This window comes from Oncorhynchus keta, unplaced genomic scaffold (genome assembly GCF_023373465.1).
Source record: "Oncorhynchus keta strain PuntledgeMale-10-30-2019 unplaced genomic scaffold, Oket_V2 Un_scaffold_584_pilon_pilon, whole genome shotgun sequence".
NCBI lineage: Eukaryota > Metazoa > Chordata > Actinopteri > Salmoniformes > Salmonidae > Oncorhynchus > Oncorhynchus keta.
In genome coordinates, this window is record NW_026290969.1 from 81,666 (window position 1) to 104,109 (window position 22,444).

At 41.7% G+C, this 22,444-nt stretch overlaps 2 protein-coding genes across 9 annotated transcripts in view; both read right to left on the bottom strand.

Annotated features, from left to right (window-relative positions):
- Positions 1-688: 688 nt before the first annotated feature.
- or90j1 (odorant receptor, family 90, subfamily J, member 1) lies at positions 689-2,166 on the bottom strand. Its single transcript, XM_035741375.1, has one exon. It carries the CDS (start codon positions 1,930-1,932, stop codon positions 1,000-1,002), a length of 933 nt encoding a protein of 310 aa, XP_035597268.1. The 5' UTR covers positions 1,933-2,166; the 3' UTR covers positions 689-999.
- A 168-nt stretch (positions 2,167-2,334) lies between these two features.
- Positions 2,335-22,444, bottom strand: part of LOC118361440 (RNA-binding protein 39-like) — a 28,440-nt gene continuing 8,330 nt past the window's right edge. For 6 of the 8 annotated variants that reach the window (XM_052517172.1, XM_052517171.1, XM_052517174.1 and 3 more), the window contains 12 exons: positions 21,311-21,364; positions 14,487-14,604; positions 14,179-14,331; positions 11,895-12,032; positions 11,744-11,809; positions 11,460-11,664; positions 11,101-11,199; positions 10,114-10,146; positions 9,498-9,612; positions 9,112-9,217; positions 3,529-3,607; positions 2,335-3,205 (listed from right to left, as the gene is read on the bottom strand). In XM_052517172.1, the coding sequence (XP_052373132.1) occupies positions 3,105-3,205; positions 3,529-3,607; positions 9,112-9,217; positions 9,498-9,612; positions 10,114-10,146; positions 11,101-11,199; positions 11,460-11,664; positions 11,744-11,809; positions 11,895-12,032; positions 14,179-14,331; positions 14,487-14,604; positions 21,311-21,364 (1,267 nt within the window). In that variant the 3' untranslated portion in view covers positions 2,335-3,104. Of the gene's footprint in view, positions 3,206-3,528; positions 3,608-9,111; positions 9,218-9,497; positions 9,613-10,113; positions 10,147-11,100; positions 11,200-11,459; positions 11,665-11,743; positions 11,810-11,894; positions 12,033-14,178; positions 14,332-14,486; positions 14,605-15,137; positions 15,319-21,310; positions 21,365-22,444 lie in introns of all 8 variants that reach the window. The other 2 variants (XM_052517178.1, XM_052517173.1) reach the window with 2 other exon arrangements.

The window sequence follows — 22,444 nt, forward strand, 5'->3', positions numbered from 1 at the left end:
AAGTGTTTTCTAATGATCAATTAGTGCCATTGGAACACAGGAGTGATGGATGCTGATAATGGGCCTCTGTACGCCTATGTAGATATTCCATTCAAAATCATCTGTTTCCAGCTACAATAGTCATTTATAACATTAACAATGTCTACTCTGATCAATTTAATTTAGTTATTTTAAATGGAACACTTTGTGCTTTTCTTTCAAAAACCAGGACATTTCTAAGTGATCCCAAACTTTTGAACAGTTGTGCATATGTGAAAATCAAATCATGCTGTTTGCAGTGGGTTATGTTTATTCTACCAGTGTTAAAATGTAAGGAAGAGTCATCTTTTGTGATTTAAACCTGTGTATCACATCTCATTTGTTGTGGATCCGTGGAATGAAATCCCCTTCAATTTCTCTGTTATAGAGCAATGATTAGTTCAAAACAATAGAATATTGATGTGTGAAATTTTGGTAAGGATTGTGATGTGACTAATTCCTTGGAGAAGTAGTTCATGTTGATAATAGCCTAATACCCCAATGGGATCTTTCAAAGGTGAAAACAAACTAGAGGCAAGAGGGGATCATATTGAGATGGGAATAGTTTCTGAATGTTCCAATAATAACATCATGGAGACATTCAAATGAACCGATAGGTACAAATTGAAACACCTTGGCTCATGCTGCATTTAAAAGTAACACATTAATGGTCAGTAACACAATTTAATGAAATGTTCTGTATGTAAGCAATAAGCATTACCTGCTGTGCTTGATAAAGGGCAATACCAGATTACAGAGCAGATGGTTTATTACTTAGGTGTGCAGTATAGCGATAATTGCACACGTTTAAACTCACGACTACATTATTTCACCATTGGCCCTTTCAACTGCAGGTATCATGCAACAAGTGGAGCACTGCACCTGACAACATTCATGTAAGTGCAGTAGAAATGTCTAGTTGCAATGTTCTAAATGTTGCACTGGTTTACCCCACTGAATAAGCCCTGAGTGCTTTAGGTTTCAGTTAGGTTTCACCACCGGATTGGTTTTCATACAAAGAAGAGAACCCTTCATGTGCTTCTTAAACTTCTGATCTCGTAGACCGTAGATGAGAGGGCTGAGCAGCTGGGGTAACATGTTAGTTATGATGTTATTGCAGAACAGTATGATGGAGCGGAAGTTGGGGAAGAGGATGATGAGGGTAGTGTCCATGACAGGAGTGATGTAGGACAGCATACAGAGTAGCAGCTGCACCCCATGCAGTAGTATAGTAATCTGGGCTTTTCTGGCTGAAACTGGATCTGAGGTTGCAGCTTTGGCTGAAAGCATCACTCTAAAGTAAGTGTAGATCAATGTGATCCACACAAAGCACATGTAAAGGATATTGGCGGCATAGTTGCTGTTATAATTGTGAACTGAGTCAAAGACATTCTGATGATAGCACATCCTACCGGTAGAGAAAAATGACAAAGGCTTTAAGACAAAGGCGATAATGACATTTATGAACCCAGGGATGGCCCCCACAACCCAAATACAGGCGATGAGCGCATAGGTCCTACTCACTGTGCAGATCAGAGGGTGCTGTAAAGGATGACAGATGGCTACAAAGCGTTCAATAGACATGATTGCCAAGTTCAGAGGAGCATTCTTATGAGTGTTGCTTCCTATTAGAATCAGAATTATACACACGGACACATTTAGGAAAGGGCAGACATATGACATGACAAGCAAGAGCACAATGAAAGACATCTTGATGCTGTCATTGATGATCAGCTGCATGTACAGGATGTACCTGGAGTCGCTGTGGAAGGTCACATTGGTGAAGAAGGTGTACAACAAGGTCCCATTGATATAGTTAATAACAAGGCCAAACAGAACAAATGCAAGGTTCTTGAACAAAGCCTCCTCAAAGAAGTCTCTTCGCCCACTGGGGGAGGAGAAGTTGCTAGTCATCCCTGTGGCCTCTGGTGAAGAACCAGAGAACCGAACACCAACGATGAACCTGTTACCTATCTCTCACTGCTACCTCTAAGGTGTGTGAAGAGCAGACACTATAGTAGCGTTGTCTCCAAAACACAATAAAGGAAGATGCATTAAGTACAGATGTGCTATGAAATTAATCAAGAAAAAGATCATGATAAAGAACACATGGCTACTGTTAACCATTGTGGTTCCTTGAAAATGGATGAGAAATGTCTTACCCCTCTTTGAAGGGGGCTGAAGGGTTTCTTATAGTCACTGGTGTAGAAAACAAGTCACCCACTGGTGATAAAACATAAGATGCATACATAGGATGATGTACTCAAGGGTCCCAGCCTAAATGTCAAGAACCAAGGTACAGTAAAGGGACCAACATTTGGGTACGAGTTCATGTTTATTAGTGAAGTCTGCAGGCTCTCAACAGATCACTGCTGACTTGGGACCTGTAGAGTTCTACAGATAAACATCTTATCGTGGGGGCTTAGGGGACCCAGTGACATTTCACATTCTCCTCAGAGTCAATCCCAAGTGACTCCTTAAAATGGTTATTAGCAGAATGCATCACTGTCAAGCAATTCTCATAAGATGCTGTTGACAAAAGTTAGGAATGATTTGATGCTGGTTTCATAATTGGCATTCATGGGAGTTAGTAGTGCTGTCCTAAGGGATTGAATTGTGAGTTGAGAAAAGTCAAGACTATCTGAAGCACAAAACTTCTAAATCTATTGACCAGTTCTGTACTGCTAAATGTATTGATTTATCAAATCAGTACCATACCCATGGTGTAACTGTGTAGGAATACAATTTCTACAGATGCAGGTTTACTCTATATTTAAACAGTATAATTATAAAGCAGGAGATGGGGTTGCATAAACACCAACTTAGAGAATAAGACCAGCTGTTGTAAACCAGGTTATGACAAATACATAGGACTTTGGATTGCAGCTACAGAAATGTGTGACTACAGAAGAACTCAAGCTTAGCCTAATAGCTGTCAGACTGAACAAGAAAACATTGCGTGATGATAGGGTGGATTGGTACAGTAATTTGCTACTGTGTTCAATAAGATCCCAAAATATTGGCAAAAATGATGTACATTCTTGAAGCCAACAGGCATTGTGACATCTACCCCATGCATGGCAGAATCATTGCCGCACAGGCATCAATAATTGGGCTGCAGTTACCGAATCAGGAAAAAGGTTATGGTAGGTCGGAAAAGGTACGAACGCTGCAGTGATCATTTTACCTACAGAGAGAGAGAAAAAAAAACATTTCATCAATACTTGTCAAATACATATGAATTAGTCATGTATTAAATGTAGAAACCTGAGAGTTCAAAAGAACACAATCTAGCTACAGATTACAAATCAGCAGCAAAAATTCCCTAAACATGGTACTTTCATTTTGGTTAATTCCCACCATCCCTAGCCACAAACATAACTGATTTAAATGCAAGGTATAAATATAAAATAATGACATTACATTACATTTAAGTCATTTAGCTGACGCTCTTATCCAGAGCGACTTACAAAATGACCATACATAATCCATTGGTACAAGGATACACACCAGCAAACCACCGCCCATGTAGCGCATTCACTGCAGCCATTGCTGTTGGGATTGTCGGGCATTTCATGTACACGTTGCCCTAAAAAGGAAAGGAAGAAGGTAAGGGTAAACTATCAATCTGCAACAGACCATTTGATAGGTAAAAAAGTAGAAACATACATTTCTACATTAAGGATAAGTAATCCTTCTCACCCCCCCCCTCCCCCTAAAATATTTAGATGCACTATTGTAAAGTGGCTGTTCCACTGGATGTCATAAGGTGAATGCACCAATTTGTAAGTCGCTCTGGATAAGAGCGTCTGCTAAATGACTTAAATGTAAATGTAAAATTAAACCATAATAGAAAACAAAGAAATGGTAACTGCATTTATCATTTATTTGCAAAGTGCGCAATTTGCTAGACCACCTCAGACCTATCCACTTCTATAAAGTTGTCATAAAGTTGCCCTGTTGTAGGTTTATGACCGCCATAAATACATTTCTCCCTTCTCTCCACCCTACAGAATGGACTCTTGGAAAGCCCATTGTTAACATTAAAAAGGTTGGGGAAAGGTACAATATTTCTGTAATCCAACCAGTTGAAAGTGTCCGTTGGTACTTAAAGAATATGTCGTCAGATCAGTTGGTGTATTAGACATGATATCTGATGATAGGACGACAGATTGTATCTTGGAAAGGCTACACATTCTAGTTAACAGATGCACATGGAATTGTTGTGCAATTTAAAATGTTTAAATATAAAACGTAATTTTAAATTCTAAATGAGAGAATTGTTTTCATAAAGTAAACTATACTCACTCAGTGGCCACGCCCAAGTGAAAATTACATTGGTTGAGAACTATGAAACACACCCCCTTCTCTCCCCCAATACAAAAGCCAGTTGATGGAAGTCAACTTAGGTTCTCGATGACGTGAGGACTGGTGTCCATACGTTTAAAACGGTGCGAGCTGATTATGGCAAAATTAACTTTGAACTCATTCACTAAAGAAATGATAACTCGACTTCTACATTTACATTTAAGTCATTTAGCAGACGCTCTTATCCAGAGCGACTTACAAATTGGTGCATTCACCTTATGACATCCAGTGGAACAGCCACTTTACAATAGTGCATCTAAATCTTTTAAGGGGGGGGAGGCGAGCAGGCCAGAGGTGGATGAACGCAGTGCCCTTGTTTGGGTGTAGGGCCTGATCAGAGCCTGGAGGTACTGAGGTGCCGTTCCCCTCACAGCTCCGTAGGCAAGCACCATTCTAGGATGTATCAGCTGCAGCTGTAACCGTACGTGGCCTAGGAAGGGACAGAATCTCCTAATAAGAACGACAGGGTACAACATATCCGACCTACAACCAGAAATATTCTTCAAAGGACAAGGGCGATCTCTGCTGGGCAAACCAGTCTTCCATCTATCGAAGCACAGCTCAGTGTAAATATATATCTTGCATTTTCCTTATCCGAATGGGCAGTTATTAGAATTCATAAGATTCTGTATTTATGGCAGCATAGCTTCTCAAGGACCCAATCCTTTTGTTCCTCAGTCTTCCCTCCCTTTCATTCAAACCCAACCCCCTTTCTTTGTTTAAATCAGCTGTCATATCGGTTTAGTCCGCTAGGGACTTTCTTTTATGACATGATTTGTAATCGATGTATGCTCCATCCTGTGTATATGTAATTCTGTGTGATCATTTACAGTGGGGCAAAAAAAGTATTTAGTCAGCCACCAATTGTGCAAGTTCTCCCACTTAAAAAGATGAGGCCTGTAATTTTCATCATAGGTACACTTCAACTATGACAGACAAAATGAAAAAAAAAATCACATTGTAGGATTTTTAATTAATTTATTTGCAAATTATGGTGGAAAATAAGTATTTGGTCACCTACAAACAAGCAAGATTTCAAATTAAATAATTTACCTTTGATGAGCTTTGGATGTTTTCACTCACAAGACTCCCAGTTAGATAGCAAATGTTCCTTTTTTCCCCAAAAATATATATTTTTTTGGTGAAATAGCTCCGTTTGTTCTTCACGTTTGGCTGAGAAATCATCCGGAAAGGGTCACTACCACGGCGAAAATTTTTCAAAATTAACTCCATAATATCGACAGAAACATGGCAAACGTAGTTTATAATCCTCAAGGTGTTTTTCAAATATCTAATAATAATATATGAACCGGGACTGGTGGATTTTTAGTAGGAGAGAGAGAAAAAATGGCCGCATTTGTCCTTTACGCACTAAACACAGAGACTTAAGCTGACCGTTGACGTTCAGGCTCATTTTTCAAAATAAAAGCCTGAAACTATGTATTGTGACACTAGACACATTAGGGAAGCCATAGAAAAAGGAATCTGGTTGATATCTCATTCACTGCTCAATAGGGACACATAGGAACGCAGAGCTTTCTATATAAGAGTCCCTTCCTGATTGGATTTTTCTCAGTCTTTCACCTGCAATATCAGTTCTGTTATACTCACAGACAATATTTTTACAGTTTTGGAAACTTTAGAGTGTTTTCTATCCTAAACTGTCAAGCATATTCTAGCATCTTGTCCTGACAAAATAGTGCCCCCTAGATTCAAGAGGTTAACCTCTAGGGTAGGGGGCAGCATTCTGAATTTTGGATGAAAAGCATGCCCAAATTAAACGGCCTGCTACTCGGACCCAGAAAATATGATATGCATATAACTGGTAGATTTGGATAGAAAACACTAAAGTTTCCAAAACTGTTAAAATAGTGTCTGAGTATAACAAAACTGATTTAGCAGGCAAAAACCTGAGAAAAATCCATTCAGGAAGTCGTTTTTTTGTTGTAGTTTTCTATTCAATGCCATTACAGTATCCATTGACTTAGGACTCCATTTGCAGTTCCTATGCCTTCCAATAGATGTCAATGGTCTTTAGAAATCATTTCAGGCTTGTATTCTTATAAATGAGGGAGTAAGACCAGTCTGAACGAGTGGACCCTAACGTGACGCGAGTTTCAGGCGCATTTCTTGTTTACCTTTTATATTGATGACGTTATTGTCCGGTTGAAATATTATAGATCATTTAGGCTAAAAAATAACCTGAGAATTGAATATAAACATCGTTTGACATGTTTCTATGAACTTTATGGATACAATTTGGATTTTTTTGTTTGATTGACTGAGTTTGAGCCTGTGGATTACTGAAGAAAACACGCTAACAAAAACAGAGGTATTTGGATATAAAGAGACTTCAAACAAAAGGAACATTTGAGTAAATCACTAAATTCCAAGCATCTGCCTCTAACCCTAGGAAGCTCTTTGCCCCCCCCTCCTCCCTCTCTGCAGATGACTTCGTCAACCATTTTGAAAAGAAGGTCGACGACATCCGATCCTCGTTTGCTAAGTCAAACGGCACCGCTGGTTCTGCTCACACTGCCCTACCCTGTGCTCTGACCTCTTTCTCCCCTCTCTCTCCAGATGAAATCTCACGTCTTGTGACGGCCGGCTGCCCAACAACCTGCCCGCTTGACCCTATCCCCTCCTCTCTTCTCCAGACCATTTCCGGAGAACTTCTCCCTTACCTCACCTCGCTCATCAACTCATCCCTGACCGCTGGCTACGTCCCTTCCGTCTTCAAGAGAGCGAGAGTTGCACCCCTTCTGAAAAAACCTACACTCGATCCCTCCAATGTAAACAACTACAGACCAGTATCCCTTCTTTCTTTTCTCTCCAAAACTCTTGAACGTGCCGTCCTTGGCCAGCTCTCCCGCTATCTCTCTCTGAATGACCTTCTTGATCCAAATCAGTCAGGTTTCAAGACTAGTCATTCAACTGAGACTGCTCTTCTCTGTATCACGGAGGCGCTCCGCACTGCTAAAGCTAACTCTCTCTCCTCTGCTCTCATCCTTCTAGACCTATCGGCTGCCTTCGATACTGTGAACCATCAGATCCTCCTCTCCACCCTCTCAGAGTTGGGCATCTCCGGCGCGGCCCACGCTTGGATTGCGTCCTACCTGGCAGGTCGCTCCTACCAGGTGGCGTGGCGAGAATCTGTCTCCTCACCACGCGCTCTCACCACTGGTGTCCCCCAGGGCTCTGTTCTAGGCCCTCTCCTATTCTCGCTATACACCAAGTCACTTGGCTCTGTCATAACCTCACATGGTCTCTCCTATCATTGCTATGCAGACGACACACAATTAATCTTCTCCTTTCCCCCTTCTGATGACCAGGTGGCGAATCGCATCTCTGCATGTCTGGCAGACATATCAGTGTGGATGACGGATCACCACCTCAAGCTGAACCTCGGCAAGACGGAGCTGCTCTTCCTCCCGGGGAAGGACTGCCCGTTCCATGATCTCGCCATCACGGTTGACGACTCCATTGTGTCCTCCTCCCAGAGCGCTAAGAACCTTGGCGTGATCCTGGACAACACCCTGTCGTTCTCAACTAACATCAAGGCGGTGGCCCGTTCCTGTAGGTTCATGCTCTACAACATCCGCAGAGTACGACCCTGCCTCACACAGGAAGCGGCGCAGGTCCTAATCCAGGCACTTGTCATCTCCCGTCTGGATTACTGCAACTCGCTGTTGGCTGGGCTCCCTGCCTGTGCCATTAAACCCCTACAACTCATCCAGAACGCCGCAGCCCGTCTGGTGTTCAACCTTCCCAAGTTCTCTCACGTCACCCCGCTCCTCCGTTCTCTCACGTCACCCCGCTCCTCCGCTCTCTCCACTGGCTTCCAGTTGAAGCTCGCATCCGCTACAAGACCATGGTGCTTGCCTACGGAGCTGTGAGGGGAACGGCACCTCAGTACCTCCAGGCTCTGATCAGGCCCTACACCCAAACAAGGGCACTGCGTTCATCCACCTCTGGCCTGCTCGCCTCCCTACCACTGAGGAAGTACAGTTCCCGCTCAGCCCAGTCAAAACTGTTCGCTGCTCTGGCCCCCCAATGGTGGAACAAACCCCCTCACGACGCCAGGACAGCGTTGTCAATCACCACCTTCCGGAGACACCTGAAACCCCACCTCTTTAAGGAATACCTAGGATAGGATAAGTAATCCTTCTCACCCCCCTTTAAGATGTAGATGCACTATTGTAAAGTGACTGTTCTACTGGATGTCATAAGGTGAATGCACCAATTTGTAAGTCGCTCTGGATAAGAGCGTCTGCTAAATGACTTAAATGTAAATGTAAATGAATTTCTTCTATGAAGATCAAAGGTAAGGGATTAATTGTATCTCTATTTCTGAGTTTTGTAACACTTCTAACTGGGCTATGTTCTGGGCTAGGTATGCTTTCGCCGAAAAGCATTTTATAAATATGACACTGTGGTTGGTTTAACAAGAAGTTCATCTTTAAACCTATGTAAAATATGTTTTGTCTTCTGAATTTTTATAATGAGCTTTTCTGTAATTGAATTTGCCGCTCTGCAACCTCACTGGATGTTGGCCAGATGGGACGCTAGCATCCCACATACCCTAGAGAGGTTAACGAGCTAATTGTTGCATGGTTTAATTCAATCATGTAATCAATCAAACGTTAGGTAATCGATTTGATAAAGTAGCCTGTCATAATTTAATCAGTCAGAGACACAACAAAGTGCATTTCAAAAGTGGATTACCTGAGGGGAGTTCTTGTCAAGGTATATGTGGACAATTCCACCGTGTTTGTTGCACTCCTCAATGACGTCATCTTGAATCTCGACATCCCAGCCAGGTTCCTTTTCCCTGGAAAAGAGGCAGGTAATTTCAAGCCATTCATCACAAACTCATCTGACCTAACCCAGCTTCAGGAAATGATCAGTTACATTAACATTAAAGTAATTACTTTTGGGCTCCCAGAAACATGGCATATTAATTACTTTACAATCATTCAGTATTTTCCCATTTCTATCCTAATCTTATATTTGGGAATGCATTTATGAATTTAGTTCAGTGAATTAAATTAAAGATCTAAAACAATGCTTCCTTTCATCATGAAATGATAAGGTTAAAAGTAGTGTCTCACAACTGAGGGTTGAACATGTTGGACAGCTGTAGGCAGTGCGTAGCCAGTGGCTGCGTTGAGAGGGTCATGGCCTGGTTCATGCTTGGAGCCAGATTCAGTGAAAGGGTTGCAGGAGCTGTAAAAGGAGATGACAGTATCATTAACAGAGGTCCTTCTTACCAGAGCTGCTGTCAAGTGCAGATTAATTCCTGTCTGTTGAATTGAACATCAGTTCCTAGACCGACTGGAATTTCAATGGCATTAATTGACCCCAACCCTGCTTCCAACTGAGAACATCAGATTGACAATCCTTTCCATCCCCCCCAATGAATACATCTCAATGTACAGGACTAGTTTTTCCTGTGTCATTTCAATGCACATTTGGACAATGTAGTTACACACAAGAACACCAGGGAAGATGAAAACGCACAGCTTGAGAATTTTATCATTTGGCTTAAACAAAAATAAAATGTTTGAAATCATTGCTGTCATGCATACCCACCAATACAAGAAAAAAGGACCATTGGAGAGCTCTCTCCGGTTTGAAACATGAGAACTTGAAACAAAATTATTTATTTTAGATGAGCATTAAATAATGTGCAGATTTGAGAAGCTGTACACTTTCTTTCACATTCACCTTCAGGTGGTGGGTTCAGGCTGGCTTGTATGTCTAAAAGATTAGAAGAAGAGAAATTAAAGACTCACTTCAGTTAGAAAAGGTTGTGAGGATGGAACGATGCACAATGGATGAAGACCATTGACTTACTACACTGCAGTGCACATTAAGCCTATGTGCTAGAGGGGGACAGCCATAGCATTAGGCACACAATATTAGAGAAGCAATGGTTATCTGCATGCTAGTTCAATATCAGCATTCACATCTAACATGGTACTGTGATATTGTAGTGTGTTACATAAGTTTGAAGAGTCCCTTCACTTAGCAAGACAAACTGCTGGCTTTGGCAAGTCAAAACAACACACAGGTTGACTTGAATGATGTTAACACATTTCTGGGTTTCGTACACGTTTCCCATGATATTCAATGTGCTCTTTTCAAGCAGGGCCATAGTGAGTGAAAAAACAGCTTTCTCAGAGACCGACTCTCATCAGAGACTGGCAGGATGTTGAAGTGATTAACATACCTCATAATGAGTGTTGGTGGCAATGCCAGATTGGCCTTTAGTGTTTACATGTAGATCTATTGGATACATGTGAAAGAGATCATTAAAAGGAGAAATGATAGTGAGAAAAGATAAGTCTTACGGCAGTTCATTTGAGATTATCACATATTGGTGGTCATGGATGCAGATAATGTTAACACACTTAATCTCCAGATAATGTTAGCCCTCTTTGCACTGTTTTCTGACACGTCACAAACCAAATTAAGGGAGGAGCAAAAAGGTAACTGGAAATCATCCTGCCAAAGCAGGTGTGACCGCTTTCCTTTGCTACCTACCTTTAGAATGAGATTCATGATCAATAGCCAAAGCAAATTTAGTGGTGAATTTCACATTTGAATGAGGTATCAAAAAGCTCAAACTTCAACTGCCTCTCCTTTGAGGAGTCTGCAGTGTTCTTAGATGAGGCAAGTGAGTAGTTCATTCCACATGGATAATGAGCCTACCTGTACCAGCTGCCATGTTGAAGTGGATTGGAGTCGAGTGGATGGAACCACTCATCTGTAGAGCCTGCTGTGCAGCCAGGGGGATCTGAAGACCAGTACCTGAGGGAAACAAACTATTCATTAGCATCAAGTCTGTTCAAAGCTATTCAAAACACCTTGAGCACACACTGGAGCGATTATAGAAGTCAACTGGAGTAACACCTTGGTTGACCAAATCAGTTTTAGATTTCAGCACTAAGGAAGACATATCGATTAGTAAGCTCAACTTTCACTTACTGCTGACAAACCTAAATGGCAATTTTGAGCACCAAAAAGACCAAACTACATCCACTCAAAAACAGCAGCAGTTAATATCACACCCTCTGCCAGCCGGGCCATGAGCTGCAGGCGCCCGGTGGTGCCCAGGTCAATGCCTGTCCTCTCCAGCTCGTCGTTGTCCAGGAAGGAGCTGGCGGTGGAGGGTTCGGTGCGTTCCGTCACGTGACCAACCTTCATGGGCCGCCCGGCCAGCTCAAAGCCATTCAGCTGCTCCAGGGCCTTCTTGGCGCACTCTGCATCTGCAAACTACAATAATACAGCGTGAATCAGCTAACTTAAATGGCACACACCCTAATCTATTGCAAGTCTAAAATCAGGAACTTACCGAGATGAAACCATATCCTTTGGATCGTCCAGTTTCACTGTCATTCATCAGTTGTATGCTCTCAATCTGTTAAGGAAAACAGTTAAGATACAAGAGTGAGTGTAAAAGGAGGTTAAAATGTAATTGATAAGTAATGGTGTTTCCTCCTTACTCTTCCGAAAGGCTCGAAGACACCTCGCAGCATGTCCTCTGTGATGTTGAAGTGTAGCGAGCCCACATACAGCCGCATAGGGCCAGCATTACCCTTCTGAAGGTTGTTGGCCATTGCTGCAGCTCTGTTCTTCTCAGCCTGCACACATACAAAAAAATGGTGATTCTATGCCATCTGCCAAGTAAGCGGTGAAAGGTGACATCACATATAATAATTCCATCAATGCTAAATATTATAGTTAACCTCTGCGCACGGAACCCAAAAGTGGGCTGAAATTCCACAACATACGGTGATCGCTACATAAAGTCATATTAAACATTCATGAAAATACAAGTGTCTCACATGTATCGAAAGCCTAGAATCTTGCTAATCCAACTGCGTTGTCAGATTTAAAAAAGGATTTACTGCGAAAGAATATGATGCGATTATCTGAGCATAGAGCCCCATAAAAATAAATTTAACCAGCACAGGCGTAACATAATCACAAACTGCATTAAAATAAAGTTTATTTGTCTGTTTGCAATTCCAATGCTCATTGTTACACAATGAATTATCTTTTGTTTGATAAAATCGTTTTTTAATAGCCTAACACAAAACATTTTGTGAACTGCTTGTGTCGTGAATTCCGTCTCATTCCATTTTCGACGACACATTCCAGGTAAATAACCCACATAGAACGTGACTTTTCCAGTCATGCTTGGTTTCACTGCGATCAACTGGTTTGTTTGTAACACAATCAAACCTGATGGGCCATTTCGCGGGACGTATTGACTGAAAGAAACCGATTTGAAGACAAGTCATGACATTGTGCACCAATGATTTTCCCGCTGTTTTGTTGATTGACTGTCTTTTAACCCAATGACCACTGATCGTCTTGAAATCTAGCTGGGTAGATAGCGTATTGCCGTTTAGCTCAGCTCATTGGCTATGTTTATGTGTTGCAAGACCAACCCATGTAGTAAGCTCCAGCGTAAAGAGAGTCATGTGCTATTGCATTTTCATACCGGAAGGAGAAACACATTACGCATTGCATTGTTTGGTGAACGCGCAGATTCAGCTGTTTATACATCAATCATTATGGCGACTAAGTCAGGGAAAGCTAAATCTAAATATACAGATGTACACACAATTTTAGAATAAATTGATTGGGAAGGTGAGACAGATTGTTGTTGGACGATTCATTTAGCGATTGAAGGAATATTTTTTTAATGGGATCGGACATAGTTTTGGACTGGTAAGTTCTTATCATGCTAATGCCCTTGTTTGAAATTAATAATATAAAATATTATTTGTGATTTTTTTCAAATTTTAGAAGCAATATACAAACATGTAATGTCATGAAATGTGAGATGCGTGTGTCTGCCGCCCCACCCCAACCCACATGAAATAGCCTATTTGAGGCTGTTGTGGTCCTGCCCTCTCCTCATCAATGGCCAAAGTGAAATGGAGACAGTAGATACAGCTGGTCTGGCATAATATAGAGACAGTAGATCTAGCAGGATATATATATATATATATATATATATATATATATATATGTTTATTATACCTGTTGATATGTGAAACTATTCTAACTGAACATTTTCTTTCACAGTGACACTGACTCTGAATGGGACCTGCATTGCTTCCTGTTTGGGATTTTAGGCTGGGGCTATATAAATTGATTTGTTAGGACTGAGGGTCTTCCAAATATTGAAAGTGTGTAAATAGTTACCCATGTTATTTTGTAAATGTATATATATATTTTTTAATCAATCAATAATAATTATGTTTTATTTATGTTTCTCAATTCTTGGGGGGTGTTAGAATACCATTTTGGTATTTTGTATATAGTTATTTGTTTCAAAATGTATACCTTCACCGTCACTTGGGTACATTTGGGCTACTTGTGTGGGACACCTGGGTGACTTCATGATAAATGTAGCACACTCATTTTGGAAGTTATCATTCTGAAACTTTGCACAAGTACTGTTGCCCTCATATTTTTCACTGAAATTGTCCCCATAATCCTATCTGAATGTTTGTTTGATCTTGTTCATTTTAAAGATACAAAAATAAAAAACGTATGGTTTTCTTCATTGTTTTATCTAAACCAGATCTATTGTGTTATATTCTCCTACATTCAATTTACATGTACACAAACTTCAGAGTGTTTTCTTTCAAATGGTACCAAGAATATGCATATCCTTGGTTCTGTGCCTGAGCTACAGGCTGTTAGATTTGGGTATGTCTTCAGGCGGAAATTGCACAAAGTAGGGGGGCTGTAAGAGGTTAAATCCACTACCTGAGGGGCCTGTACGATGATGGGCACTCCTAGAAGTCTCTGACCAGTTAAGCCAATAGCCAGCGGGACTGAATTCACATCCAGAAACTCAATGTAGGCAATGCCCTTTGACCTCCTGGAGTTTCTGTCAGAGATCATCCTCACGTCTCTCACCTACAGGGGACACAATAGTAATAGTGTGTCAAGAGTGAGCACCTTCCTAATGACCATTAGCTAACTTCTGTCAAAATAAAGTCTGAATTATTTCGTATGGCAAAGATAATGCAATCTACTTTTAAGTTTGTGAACTGTAAACTGCGAATACTGACTTTCCCCACGGCTGAGAAGAAGTCCTCTAGGTCTCGTGGTTTGATTCTGGCTGCCAGCTGCATACAAAAAACAGTGTGGGCATCCCTCTCCTCTGGGGTCAGGTTGTCAATTGGTTTCCTTGAAAAAAAAGCACAAACAGAGTTTAACACGTATCATTTATGATGGTGAGCAAAAAAACAAAAAAACTGAAAACATGATAGAGCTTATAAATCAAAGTTTATTGGTCACATACACAGATTTGCAAAAGTTATCCTAGGTGCAGCAAAATACTTATGTCCAGCTCCAACAATGCAGCAATAAAACACACAAGTAGAAATAACAACAAGCAGTATCTGAACTATCAATGTCCACAATATAAATATGTATATACAGTATATGAATAGAAAAGGTGATTACAGCAGCAGTTATATAGGATAAGCCATGACTAGAATACTATACATATACACACACACACACACATAGTCGTGGCCAAAAGCTGAGAATTACACACATTTTCACAACATCTGCTGCCTCAGTTTGTTGGCAATTTGCATATACTCCAGAATGTTATGAAGAGTGATTAGATGAATTGCAATTAACTGCAAAGTCCCTCTTTGCATTGCAAATGAACTGAATCCCCCAAAAACATTTCCACTGCACTTCAGCCCTACCACAAAAGGACCAGCTGACATCATGTCAGTGATTCTCTCGTTAACACAGGTGTGAGTGTTGACGAGGACAAGGCTGGAGATCACTCTGTCATGCCGATTGAGTTCGAATAACAGACTGGAAGCTTCAAAAGGAGGGCGGTGCTTAGAAAATCATTGTTCCTCCTCTGTCATCCATGGTTACCTGCAAGGAAACACGTGCCATCATCATTGCTTTGCACAAAAAGGACTTCACAGGCAAGGATATTGCTTGTAAGATTGCACCTAAATCAACAATTTATTTATCGGATCATCAAGAACCTCAAGGAGAGCGTTTCAATTGTTGTGAAGGCGGCTTCAGGGCATCCAAGAAAGTCCAGCAAGCGCCAGGACTGTCTCCTAAAGTTGATTCAGCTGCGGGATCGGGGCACCACCAGAAAAGAGCTTGCTCAGGAATGGCAGCAGGCAGGTGTGAGTGCATCTGCACGCACAGTGAGGTGAAGACTTTTGGGAGGATGGCCTGGTGTCAAGAAGGGGAGCAAAGAAGCCACTTCTCTCCAGGAAAAACATCAGGGACAGACTAATATTCTGCAAAAGGTACAGGGATTGGACTGCTGAGGACCGGGGTAACGTATTTTTCTCTGATGAATCCCCTTTCTGATTGTTTGGGGCATCCAGAAAAAAAGCTTATTCAGAGAAGACAAGGTGAGCGCTAGCATCTGCCTTGTGTCATGACAACGGTAAAGCAGACCATTCATGCGTGGGGTTGCTCCTCAGCCAAGGGAGTGGGCTCACTCACAATTTTGCCTAAGAACACAGAACATAAAGAATGATACCAACACATCATCAGAGAGCAACTTCTCCCAACCATCCAGGAACAGTTAGGTGACAAACAATGCCTTTTCCAGCATGATGGAGCACCTTGCCATAAGGCAAAAGTGATAACTAAGTGGCTTGGGGAACAAAACATTGATATTTTGGGTCCATGGACAGGAAACTCCCCAGACCTTAATCCCATTGAGAACTTGCAGTCAATCCTCAAGAGGCAGGTGGACAAACAAAAACCCACAAATTCTGACAACCTCCAAGCATTGATTATGCAAGAATGGGCTGCCATCAGTGGCCCAAAAGTTAATTGACAGCATGCCAGGGCATATTGTAGATCTTGAAAAAGGGTCAACACTGTAAATATTGACTCTTTGCATCAACTTCATGTAATTGTCAATAAAAGCCTTTGACACTTGTAATTATACTTCAGTATCACATAGTAACATCTGACAAAAATATCTAGACACAGAGGCAGCAGACTTTGTGAAAATTAATATATTTGTTTCATTCAAAACTTTTGGCCACGACTGTGTGTGGTATGCATGCATGTATGTATGTATATACACATACACCTGGCCGGGTGGTGGCAGAACAACAACCTATCCCTCAACATAACCAAGACCAAGGAGATGATTGTGGACTACAGGAAAAGGAGGACCGAGCACGCCCCCATTCTCATCGACGGAGCTGTAGTGGAGCAGGTTGAGAGCGTCAAGTTTCTAGTTTGTTGTTTATGTGGACAACTAGGATGGTCCAAACACACCAAGACAGTCGTGAAGAGGGCACGACAAAGCTTATTCCCTCTCCGGGAAACTAAAAAGATTTGGCATGGGTCCTGAGATCCTCAAAAGGTTCTACAGCTGCAACATCCTGACTGGTTGCATCACTGCCTGGTACGGCAATTGCTTGGCCTCTGACCACAAGGCACTACAATAGGGTAGTGCGTACTGCCCAGTACATCACTGGGGCTAAGCTGCCTGCAATCCAGAACCTCTATACAAGGCGGTGTCAGAGGAAGGCCCTAAAAATGGTCTAAGACCCCAGCCACAGACTATTCTTTACTACCACATGGCAAGCGGTACCAGAGTCCCAAGTCTAGGACAAAAAGGCTTCAACAGTTTTTACCCCCAAGTCATAAGACTCCTGAACCGGTAATCAAGTGGCTACCTGGACTATTTGCATTGTGAACCCCCCCAAAACCACTCACTTTTTATCATATATACATTGTCACTTTACCTATACATTCATGTACATACTACCTAAATTGGGCTGACCAACCAGTGCTCCCGCACATTGGCTAACCGGGCAATCTGAATTGTGTCCCACCCTCCACCCCCTCTTTTATACTACTGCTACTCTCTGTTCATCATATATGCATAGTCACTTTAACCATATCTACATACTACCTCAATCAGCCTGACTAACCGGTGTCTGTATGTAGCATCACTACTATATACAGCCTGTCTTTATTTCTTTACCTACCCATTGATCACCTAATACCTTTTTTTGCACTACCGGTTAGAGCCTGTAAGTAAGCATTTCATTGTAAGGTCTACACCTGTTGTATTCGGCTCACGTGACAAATTAACTTTGAACGAACACACACACCACACACACGGTTAGAGCATTGGGCCAGTAACCGAAAGGTTGCTAGATCAAATCCCTTAGCAGACAAGGTACAAATCTGTCGTTCTGCCCCTGAACAGGTAGTTAACCCACTGTTCCTAAGCCGTCATTGAAAATAAGAATTTGTTCTTAACTGACTTGCCTAGTTAAATAAAGGTAAAAAGGCCGTGTTCCTAGGCCGTCATTGTAAAAAGTTTATTAACTTCTTAGGGCTCCAACCCCGTTAACGGGATCGATATGACAACAGCCAGTATAAGTGCAGGGCGCCAAATTCAAAACACAAAATCTCATAATTAAAATTCCTCAAACACCAGTGTCCAATTTCAAATAGGCTTTACAGCGAAAGCACCACAAACGATTATGTTAGGTCACCACCAACTCACAGAAAAACACAGCCATTTTTCCAGCCAGAGAGGAGTCACAAAAAGCAGAAAGAGAGAAAATGAATCACTAACCTTTGATGGTCTTCATCAGATGACACTCATAGGACTTCATGTTGCACAATACATGTATGTTGTTTGATGTATGTTGAGTTATTATTTATATTAAAAAAATCTGAGTTTACATTGACGTTCAGTAGTTCTAAAACATGCGGTGATATTGCAGAGAGCCACATCAATTTACAGAAATACTCATAATAAACATTGATAAAGATACCACTATTATACATGGAACTTTAGATAAACTTCTCCTTAATGCAACCGCTGTGTCAGATTGTTTTTAAACTTTACGGAGAAAGTTACATGCAATATTCTGAGAACAGCCTTTAGACAACAAAGCAGCCAAAAAGGTAGTCAATATTACTCAAAAATAGCATTTTAAATATTTACTTACCTTTGATGATCTTCATCAATGAATGCACTCCCAGGAATCCCAGGTCCACCATAAATGTTTGATTTGTTCGATAATGTCAATCAGTTATGTCAAAATATCTTGTTTTGTTTGGGCGTTTGGGAAACAAATCCAAATCGGATGACAAGTTCAAAAAGTTGCGTTACAGCCTGTAGAAACATGCCAAACTAAGTATGGAATCAATCTTTAGGATGTTTTTAACATAAAACTTCATTAATGCTCCAACCGGTCAATTCCTTTGTCTGGACAAAGTGGAACGTAACTACATTTCACGTGAGCGCGCCAGAGGCTGTGACACTCTGGCAGACCACGCACTCAAAGAGCCCTTATGAGCCCCTCCTTTAGAGTAGAATCCTCAAAACAGGTTCTAAATACTGTTGACATCTAGTGGAAGCCTTGGGAAGTGAAACAACTAATATCACCCTGTATCTTCAATGGGGGCCGAGTTGAAAATCTACAAACCTCAGATTCCCCACTTCCTGGTTGGATTTTTTTTCTCAGGTGCTTGCCTGCCATACGAGTTCTGTTATACTCACAGACATCATTCAAACGGTTTTTACAATTTCAGAGTGTTTTCTATCCATATTTACTAATTATATGCATATTCTAGCTTTTACGGCTGAGTAGCGGGCAGCTTAATTTGGGCACATTTTTCATCCAAGCTATCCAATACTGCCCCCTACCCCAAATAAGTTAAATGAAGGTTAAATAAAAACACATTTTAAAAATATTTTAAGCGGGTTAAAAACAGTATGTAAGCATTGTTAAAAAGTGACCCGTGTTCAATGACTATGTACAGTGCCTTGCGAAAGTATTTGGCCCCCTTGAACTTTGCGACCTTTTGCCACATTTCAGGCTTCAAACAAAGATATAAAACTGTATTTTTTTTGTGAAGAATCAACAACAAGTGGGACACAATCATAAGTGGAACAACAATTATAGGATATTTCAAACTTTAACAAATCAAAAACTGAAAAATTGGGCGTGCAAATTTATTCAGCCCCTTTACTTTCAGTGCAGCAAACTCTCTCCAGAAGTTCAGTGAGGATCTCTGAATGATCCAATGTTGACCTAAATGACTAATGATGATAAATACAATCCACCTGTGTGTAATCAAGTCTCCGTATAAATGCACCTGCACTGTGATAGTCTCAGAGGTCTGTTAAAAGCGCAGAGAGCATCATGAAGAACAAGGAACACACCAGGCAGGTCCGAGATACTGTTGTGAAGAAGTTTAAAGCCGGATTTGGATACAAAAATATTTCCCAAGCTTTAAACATCCCAAGGAGCACTGTGCAAGCGATAATATTGAAATGGAAGGAGTATCAGACCACTGCAAATCTACCAAGACCTGGCCGTCCCTCTAAACTTTCAGCTCATACAAGGAGAAGACTGATCAGAGATGCAGCCAAGAGGCCCATGATCACTCTGGATGAACTGCAGAGATCTACAGCTGAGGTGGGAGACCCTGTCCATAGGACAACAATCAGTCGTATATTGCACAAATCTGGCCTTTATGGAAGAGTGGGAAGAAGAAAGCCATTTCTTAAAGATATCCATAAAAAGTGTCGTTTAAAGTTTGCCACAAGCCACCTGGGAGACACACCAAACATGTGGAAGAAGGTGCTCTGGTCAGATGAAACCAAAATGTAACTTTTTGGCAACAATGCAAAATGTTATGTTTGGCGTAAAAGCAACACAGCTCATCACCCTGAAAATACCATCCCCACGGTCAAACATGGTGGTGGCAGCATCATGGTTTGGGCCTGCTTTTCTTCAGCAGGGACAGGGAAGATGGTTAAAATTGATGGGAAGATGGATGGAGCCAAATACAGGACCATTCTGGAAGAAAACCTGATTGAGTCTGCAAAAGACCTGAGACTGGGACGGAGATTTGTTTTCCAACAAGAAAATAATCCAAAACATAAAGCAAAATCTACAATGGAATGGTTCAAAAATAAACATATCCAGGTGTTAGAATGGCCAAGTCAAAGTCCAGACCTGAATCCAATCGAGAATCTGTGGAAAGAACTGAAAACGGCTGTTCACAAATGCTCTCCATCCAACCTCACTGAGCTCGAGCTGTTTTGCAAGGAGGAATGGGAAAAATTGTCAGTCTCTCGATGTGCAAAACTGATAGACATACCCCAAGCGACTTACAGCTGTAATCGCAGCAAAAGGTGGCGTTACAAAGTATTAACTTAAGGGGGATGAATAATTTTGCACGCCCAATTTCAGTTTTTGATTAGTTAAAAAAGTTTGAAATATCCAATAAAATGTTGTTCCACTACATGATTGTGTCCCACTTGTTGATTCTTCACAAAAAAAAATACAGTTTTATATCTTTATGTTTGAAGCCTGAAATGTGGCAAAAGGTCGCAAAGTTCAAGGGGGCCGAATACTTTCGCAAGGCACTGTACATAGGGCAGCAGTCTAAGGTTCAGGGCAGGGTACCAGCTGGCTAGCGAAAGCTGTTTATCAGTCTCTCAGTCCCAGCGTTGATGCACCTGTACTGTCTCCACCTTCTTAATGATCATTCTTGCCTTCCTGTGACTGTAGATGTCCTGGAGGACAGGCAGTGTGCCCCCCCCATAATGCACTGGCTGACCGCGCCACCCTATGGTTGCGGCCGGTGAAGTTGCCATACCAGTCGTTGAGACAGCCCGACAGAATGCTCTCGATGGTGCATCTGTTTAAGTTTGTGAGGGTCTTGGGGGCAAAGCCAAATTTCTTCAGCCTCCAGAGGTTGAAGCGGCGCTGTTGCACCTTCTTCACCCCGCTGTCGGTGTGCAGGAAGCATTTTAGATCCTCTGTGATGTGCATGCTAAGGAACTTGAAGCTTTTGACCCACCCCACTGTGGCTTCTAAGATAATCCGGCTGTGTATCTCACCTTACTGGACTCTTGTCTTTCTTCAAGGGGCTACGACTTCTTGAGCGTTTCCAACTGAAAAAAGGAACAATCACAACGTTTAGTTCTTACCCAGACTTTACATACATACTTTATTGACAAGACATCCAACAGGCAAACAGTAACACGTCACATCACAAATAATTATAAAAATAAAAATAAACTTTGTTTGTTGGCATGTGGTGGGCCAACCTTCCCTTCCGGAACACCACAAAATTTCAGCTCCAAACTAGGGTGTAAAACAAGGTTCAGCTCAGTATGTACGCCTACAATGCCAAACTGTACAGGTTAATACATAAGTATTATTCTATTCAATGTATTTTCCTTCCCTCATTTGGGCCTACTTTTTGTACTCTACTTCACTTGAAACACATCAGCCCGGTCACAAACAGGGAGGGGATTGACCTGAGGACACAAAACCAGGGCTATGGCTTCAAGTTCAGATGACAACAGTAGTAGGTTTGATTACCAACGATGACTAGACAGCCTACAGAGAGGAGGGGAGGGCTCTGGGAGTGTGGTGCCTGGAAAACAACGTCAACAAAACAAAAGGAAATTATCACGGACTTCAGGAAACAGCAGAGGGTGCACCCCCCTATGTACATCGACGGGACCGCAGTGGAGAAGCTGGAAAACTTCAAGTGACTTGGCGTACACATTACTGAAACTGAAATGGACCATCCACACAGACAGTATGGTGAAGAAGGCACAACAGATTCTCTTCACCCTCAGGAGGCTAAAGAAATTTGGCTTGTCACCTAAAACCCTCAAGCTTTTACAGATACACAATTGAAAGCATCCTGTCGGGCTGTATCAATGCCTGCTACGGCAACTGCAAGGATCTCCAGGGGGTAGTGCGGTCTGCCCAAATCAAAACAGGGGGGGAAACTACCCACCCTCCAGGACACCTACAGCACCCAATGTCACAGGAAGGCCAAAAAGATAATCAAGGACATCAACCACCCGAGCCACTGCCTGTTCACCCTGCTATCATCCAGAAGGTGAGGTCAGTACAGGTGCATCAAAGCTGGGACCGAGAGACTGAAAAACAGCTTCTATCTCAAGGCCATCAGACTGCTAAATAGCCATTTCCAGCACATCAGAGGCTGCTGCCTA